General features: G+C 43.1%; 1 protein-coding gene and 2 long non-coding RNA genes across 6 annotated transcripts in view; 1 reads left to right on the plus strand and 2 right to left on the minus strand.

Annotated features, from left to right (window-relative positions):
* LOC127627857 (uncharacterized) overlaps positions 1-1,080 on the minus strand; it is a 1,725-nt gene extending 645 nt beyond the window's left edge. The window contains exons 1-3 of the long non-coding RNA XR_007968586.1: positions 996-1,080; positions 746-870; positions 1-618 (exon numbers count right to left, since the gene is read on the minus strand). The exon at positions 1-618 is cut by the window's left edge and continues 645 nt beyond it. This is a non-coding gene — a long non-coding RNA (uncharacterized LOC127627857). The remainder of the gene's footprint in view (positions 619-745; positions 871-995) is intronic.
* Positions 1-7,500, plus strand: part of LOC127627850 (uncharacterized) — a 258,329-nt gene that overhangs the window by 33,481 nt on the left and 217,348 nt on the right. The gene's annotated exons all lie outside the window — the stretch shown is intronic.
* Positions 1-7,500, minus strand: part of LOC127627828 (cingulin-like protein 1) — a 66,275-nt gene that overhangs the window by 26,262 nt on the left and 32,513 nt on the right. For 3 of the 4 annotated variants that reach the window (XM_052104400.1, XM_052104402.1, XM_052104401.1), the window contains 5 exons: positions 5,214-5,777; positions 3,343-3,597; positions 2,958-3,053; positions 2,127-2,264; positions 1,914-2,009 (listed from right to left, as the gene is read on the minus strand). In XM_052104400.1, the coding sequence (XP_051960360.1) occupies positions 1,914-2,009; positions 2,127-2,264; positions 2,958-3,053; positions 3,343-3,597; positions 5,214-5,777 (1,149 nt within the window). The remainder of the gene's footprint in view (positions 1-1,913; positions 2,010-2,126; positions 2,265-2,957; positions 3,054-3,342; positions 3,598-5,213; positions 5,778-7,500) is intronic. The other variant, XM_052104403.1, reaches the window with a different exon arrangement.

A 7,500-nucleotide genomic window follows, 5' to 3' on the forward strand; every position in this document is an offset into this window, starting at 1 on the left:
CACACAACTCACCACACGCCCCATTGAGAGCGAGAACCACTAATCACCACCACAAGGAGGTTACCCCATGTGACTCTACCCTCCCTAGCAACCGGGCCAATTTGGTTGCTAAGGAGACCTGGCTGGAGTCACTCAGCACTTGCCCCATTGAGAGTGAGAACAACATTTTAGCGACCACGAGGAGGTTACCCCATGAGACTCTACCCTCCCTAGCAACCGGGCCAATTTGGTTGCTAAGGAGACCTGGCTGGAGTCACTCAGCACTTGCCCCATTGAGAGTGAGAACAACATTATAGCGACCACGAGGAGGTTACCCCATGAGATTCTACCCTCCCTAGCAACCGGGCCAATTTGGTTGCTAAGGAGACCTGGCTGGAGTCACTCAGCACTTGCCCCATTGAGAGTGAGAACAACATTATAGCGACCACGAGGAGGTTACCCCGTGAGACTCTACCCTCCCTAGCAACCGGGCCAATTTGGTTGCTAAGGAGACCTGGCTGGAGTCACTCAGCACTTGCCCCTTTGAGAGTGAGAACAACATTATGGCGACCACGAGGAGGTTACCCCGTGAGACTCTACCCTCCCTAGCAACCGGGCCAATTTGGTTGCTAAGGAGACCTGGCTGGAGTCACTCAGCACTTGCCCCATTAAGAGTGAGAACAACATTATAGCTGACCACGAGGAGGTTACCCCGTGGAGACTCTACCCTCCCTAGCAACCGGGCCAATTTGGTTGCTAAGGAGACCTGGCTGGAGTCACTCAGCACTTGCCCCTTTGAGAGTGAGAACAACATTATAGCGACCACGAGGAGGTTACCCCATGAGACTCTACCCTCCCTAGCAACCGGGCCAATTTGGTTGCTAAGGAGACCTGGCTGGAGTCACTCAGCACTTGCCCCTTTGAGAGTGAGAACAACATTATGGCGACCACGAGGAGGTTACCCCGTGAGACTCTACCCTCCCTAGCAACCGGGCCAATTTGGTTGCTAAGGAGACCTGGCTGAAGTCACTCAGCACTTGCCCCTTTGAGAGTGAGAACAACATTATAGCGACCACGAGGAGGTTACCCCATGAGACTCTACCCACCCTAGCAACCGGGCCAATTTGGTTGCTAAGGAGACCTGGCTGGAGTCACTCAGCACTTGCCCCATTAAGAGTGAGAACAACATTATAGCGACCACGAGGAGGTTACCCCGTGAGACTCTACCCTCCCTCGCAACCGGGCCAATTTGGTTGCTAAGGAGACCTGGCTGGAGTCACTCAGCACTTGCCCCTTTGAGAGTGAGAACAACATTATAGCGACCACGAGGAGGTTACCCCATGAGACTCTACCCTCCTAGCAACCGGGCCAATTTGGTTGCTAAGGAGACCTGGCTGGAGTCACTCAGCACTTGCCCCATTAAGAGTGAGAACAACATTATAGCGACCACGAGGAGGTTACCCCGTGAGACTCTACCCTCCCTAGCAACCGGGCCAATTTGGTTGCTAAGGAGACCTGGCTGGAGTCATTCAGCACTCCAGGTGTGATACTCGCTGATACCCAGACCACAAGTTTTTTCTTCTTTTTAATACATTTGCGCAGTTATCAAAGATCTGGTTTTTGCTTTGTCATTATGGGGTATGGAGCGTACATTGATTTTTGATAACTGAAATTCCACCATCGTCAGCCACTTGGCTAGCATGTAGTACGGTGTCAAAATAAGAGTTCCCCAAGACATATGCATAAATGAACCTAACGTCCTCCATGTTTCTGATTTATGTATAATGTATTTGATGCATAAACAGAAGTTCATCCACCTTAAGAAGTAGTTTAACTCTTTACAGCTCAAAATGACACAATTTTACAGAATAATCCATGCAAGTTCAATATAAGCCAGTATGCAGTTTAGTGGCTGTTTAAGCAGTGATACTAACCCTCTGACAGTCCTCCAGTTGTTTGGTCAGTTCCTGGATGAAATCCCGTTTGTTTGGCTGGTTGTTTCGCTGCATGATTAATTGACCCGGAGGAGGCTACAGGGGGAAATACATTTAAGCTTCGAATAAAATCTAGTTTATGAACTCTATATGTGCAATGCATGGGATCTGAAAACTGCCGCACAATAGACACAGCAGACATCATCTCTTCACCTCTCGTCTGCGAGTCAGACTTTCGTAGTTGGAAATGCGCGAGCGCTGAGCCATGACTGGACTGTGAACGGGACTCACACTTCTGTTCAAACCAAACAGGTTCATCTCTGAGACGGCAGGTGACATCATTTCCTGTGTCTGAAATACAGACAAAAAGCATTTAGAATATTGCTAATAACTGTAAGAGTGTTGTTGACAAATAAAAAAAACATTTAGACATTTATTATTTATTTATTTGCGCACAAAAAAAAAATATATATATATTTTTTATTATCCATTAGGGCTTATGTAAAGTACTTTCCCTCAAATCAAAACTTTAATTAGATTATAATATATATATATATATATATATATATATATATATATATATATATATATATATTATATTATATTATATATATATATATATATATATATATATATATATATATATTCACATGTGCATGCATACATGCAAACATACATAAACACAAAATGCATTAGGATGAAGATAATATGTAATTGCAAAACTAGGTATCTTTTATTTTAAATGTCATTTTACATTTAAAATAAATGTAAATATATTGCATATTTTTATGTGCTGAAACAGGCCACTATTTGTATCACCATTAACACATATTTAACAAATATAACATGTAATATCTCAGTGTGGCCATAAAAACGGCATGCATAATCATTTTAATAACAGTATAAATGAGAACATGTTAATATAAGCTGAGGATGAAGTACGTTGCGTCCACTAGAGGGAGACACATTCATACATTAACAATGTGCAAATCTGCATTAACTCTAAAAGTGAGGTCACCTTAACATCATGCATCAGACAGTTACCTTAATATCAGACATTCTGCTTAAGGGATTATAGTCCAGTGACATTGTTGCATATGGACTGTTAAATACTCTGGAAGGGCTTTCAAATCCACCCATCTGAAAGAATGAGAAAGAAAGATGGTTACACTACAAAAAGAGATGGTTACACTGCATTACAGTTTAGTCCCTGTTTGGAGTTTCAGTATTGATATAATAAGACTTGATTTAGAAATGTATGCCATTCATAATGTATGTGAAGCCTAGCTGATCTAACTAGACTGTACTTATTACAGTCAACAAAGCAAATTAAGAAAAATGAGTCATTCTAAAAGTAACGTAACAATGCAACACATTACATTTAAAAGTAACATTTCCCAACACTGCACAGTCTCATAAAGACACTCACTCTGTCGGACATGCTGTCCCAGTCCCGTGACGACAGTGACTCCATTGATCCGCGCATGGTTGAATTGAGTCTCAGAAGGTTTCCGTTGGTTCTGTTGCTGGGTGGACCGCTCTCCCCCATCGAACCGTTAGAGCCCCTGGTACTGTTGGACCCCAGGAAGAGCTGGTACTTGGGGTTTGGTCGGACTTGAGGGGTAGTGGGTTCGTCCTCAGATGGAGTATTGACATGCTGCTTATCACCATTGTAGTTGGAATGCTGGGAATAAAGAGTAGCGTTAGTAACAGTGTTGGCAATTGTTGACCTGGACATCAAAAATCAACACCAGCAATGTAAATCAAACACACACAAAAAAAAGACTAGAACCAGGGTGCGAATTGAAGAGGGGTTTGGGGGTTGAACCTTTCTAGAAGGACCAAAGTAACTAGCATGTTGGGGGGTTTGGAGGGGTTGTTGGAACCATCTTAATTAGGCTTGAACCTCTCCAAATTAACTTTAACAAAACATGTTTTGTTCTCCCCCAATTTGGAACGGCCAATTCCCAGTGTGCTCTAAGTCCTCGTGGTGGCGTAGTGACTCACCTCAATCCGGGTGGCGGAGAACGGATCTCAGTTGCCTCCGTGTAGGAGACAGTCAACACGCGCATCTCATCACGTGGTTTGTTGAGCACATTACCGCGGCGATATAGCGAATGTGTAGGCTTCACGCCATACAGCCAGCATCCATGCACCACGTGCCCCACCAAGAGTGAACCACATTGTGGCGACCACGAGGAGGTTACCCTGTGTAACTCTACCCTCCCTAGCAACCAGGCCAATTTGTTTGCTTAGGAGACCTGGCTGGAGTCACTCGGCACGCCCTGGATTCAAACTAGCGAACTCCAGGGGCGGTAGCCAGCATCTTTAAAACCGAGCTACCCAGAACCCAACATAACCTGTTTCAAAATTTTCACTGTTTCCAAAACGACTGTAGTCCAATGACAAGATTTTCAGAGTGCATATTTTGACCTGACAGGTGCAAGAGACCAGAAGGCGTGTTTGGCAATGATAACAATCATTTTATTGTATTTTTGTTTTTAAAAGGCTAATCGAGCAATTTTGGTTGGGACTAGAATCTGGTGGTAGTTTGACGCTAGCGACCAGAAGTCACCATTGTCGGAGTACAAATATGTTTCAAGATTTTTAATGTTTCCGAAACTACAAAAGTCCACTGACAAGTTTATCAGAGCACATTTTATCACCCTTCATTTAACAGACGCTAGCGGCCAGAAGTTGCGTTTGGCTGGGGAGGTAATAGCCACTAATCGAGCAATTTTTGTCGGGACTAGAATCGGGCAGTAAGTTTCTTCAGAACTTCAGATTTGTTCAAAATTTTTTTTGACATTTCGCTAACTGTGCTAGGGGCAAGGGGATGGTTCGAGTTGTGCAGGAGGAACTTAAACAGATTCCATCTTGAAAAATCCCTATAGAAGTTACTTTAAAAAGTAAATCCCTCTGTATAATTCACACACTGACTAGAACAAATCTGACTCGTGTAGTAGCTAACAAACATTCAGATGTGCAACACATGGACAAGCACACTAATCAAATCACTCATGCAAGGACAAAACGATTGTAGTGTACAACTGCAAATCAAACGTCAAGGCAAGACTTTGCAATTGGTTAATATCAATGTTGATTGATCCAGCGAGCAGCTGTGCTCAAAATCAGTTGACTATCATTGGCTGCCTGCTGGCAGGTGAATGCATGCAAATCTTAATGCATCATGGTGTCGCAAGTCAGATGTGAGGCTGTTATTTTGAGATTTGCAGAAAAGCAGTGTGGTTGCGATGGCGGTCAGTCGGTTCTGGTACTGAAAGCGATGTCGGCACTTACCGCACCAGGAACCGAAGCATCTCGCTCGTCTTTGGTGCAATGGGATTTGTCTTTTGAGCACTTGTTGTCTTTGATGTGTTTGTTGCTTGCCGTGTTTGTTGCTTCATGTTGTTTTTCTTGGCTTTGACGATTTGGCTCTGCGCTTTTGGAGCGAGGCGGATTTTGCGTTTTGGCCTCGGACACGTCACTAGAGGAACCACGGTTCTGGTTCTTTGCGCCATCTCGCTTTCCACATCTCAATTTCCCAGCACTGCCAGAATCCTGTCCCCCTATTCCTTCCATCAACTCTTGACTTTTGACCCTCAATGACGTACTTGTGCACAAAGGAGGCGGAGACCCGTTGGACGTGTGTGGTCCATCACTTGAGGAGAACTTGTGGATGAGATCTTTCACACTTCCAGACCGTGTGAGATTAGACCCTGTAAACATCGTCACCTTCTTATTGGCCGTCCAATGTCTGTCCTCGTCTTCCATGCTGACACTCCTAGTTTCTGTGGTGATCAGCCCGTTTGAAAGGGCCGTGTTGCGTTCTGAGATACATGCTTTTTTTTTACTCTCCGTGCCCTGAGGAACATTTTTAAACACATACCTGACATAAATAGTTCAGACTGTTTCTAAGAGACTCTTGGCTGTACTGCTGTTGATAAATCTTTAGTTTTGCCTGTGTTGAGTTTTGCAATGGTTTTATTTCTAAGGGAAATGATACAAGCGGTCATCAATTGGTAGAGAGATGTCCACATTACAAAAGAACAGAATGCAACGTATTCCAAATACAGTGGCTTTTTACCCAGAAAATAGAAGGCAAATTCATACATCCAGTTACTTATACATTCATTACAACGTTTTGACTATGTAGGCGGGTAGTACACCAGTTTGGGGTTCTTTAAGTTCATACACTTGAAATCAACAAGAAACTGACCCAATTTACTTTCTTTTATTATTTACATATTTTGGGACTCTGGACGTGTACCATGGTAGTACCATATTTGGGGAATTTGGGCATGTACTACGGTAGTACTAGGGTATTCTGGACATTTACCATGGTAGTACCATATTTTGGGACTCTGGACATGTACCATGGTAGTACCATATTTTGGGACTCTGAACGCGCACCATGGTAGTACCATATTTTGGGGAATTTGGGCATGTACTACGGTAGTACTAGGGTATTCTGGACATTTACCATGGTAGTACCATATTTTGGGACTCTGGACATGTACCATGGTAGTACCATATTTTGGGACTCTGGACGCGCACCATGGTAGTACCATATTTTGGGACTCTTGACGTGTACCATGGTAGTACCATATTTTGGGACTCTGGACGCGTACCATGGTAGTACCATATTTTGGGAATTTGGGCATGTTCTATGGTAGTACTAGGGTATTCTGGACATTTACCAAGGTAGTACCATATTTTGGGACTCTGGACGCATACCATGGTAGTACCATATTTTGGGAATTTGGGCATGTACTATGGTAGTACTAGGTATTCTGGACATTTACCAAGGTAGTACCATATTTTGGGACTCTGGATCGTACCATGGTAGTACCATATTTTGGGACTCTGGACGTGTACCATTGTAGTACCATATTTGGGGAATTTGGGCATGTACTATGGTAGTACTAGGGTATTCTGGACATTTACCAAGGTAGTACCATATTTTGGGACTCTGGACATGTACCATGGTAATACCAAAGTATTCTGGACATTTACCAAGATAAAACATATTTGGGGAATTTGGGCATGTACTATGGTAGTACTAGGGTATTCTGGACATTTACCATGATAATACCATATTTTGGGAATCTGGACATTCCAATGTATTTTTAATTTGGACATGTACCATGTGAAAACAATATATTGGACTTTGGGCATGTACTATGGTAATACCAGGGTATTTTGGACCTGTAGCACCATGGTAATGCCATGTTTTTGTACTTGTAGCATTGTAATGTAATTACCATTGTACAATTGGTACATAAATATGATAATCATTCATTACAATGCATCTCTCACAATGCCATGGTATTACCATCTAATATCATCCCTATACCATAGTACTGTCACAGTATATTTAGCAAGGGTACTGTGATGTTCAGTAGGCCGATTTCTTGTGGTTCTGGGCACTGATGTGTGTGTCTGTGTGTATTTTTGGAAGACTCACTGGCGGTTTGGGACATCTGGAGCGGATATACTCAAGTGGAAAGATGAAGTTTATTTGCCACTAGCCCGGACAAATGCAATTGCTTTATTTCATGTAACTATGAGCTCTGAGCGATCCAGA

The sequence above is a fragment of the Xyrauchen texanus genome, chromosome 34 (genome assembly GCF_025860055.1).
Source record: "Xyrauchen texanus isolate HMW12.3.18 chromosome 34, RBS_HiC_50CHRs, whole genome shotgun sequence".
Taxonomy (NCBI): Eukaryota; Metazoa; Chordata; class Actinopteri; order Cypriniformes; family Catostomidae; genus Xyrauchen; species Xyrauchen texanus.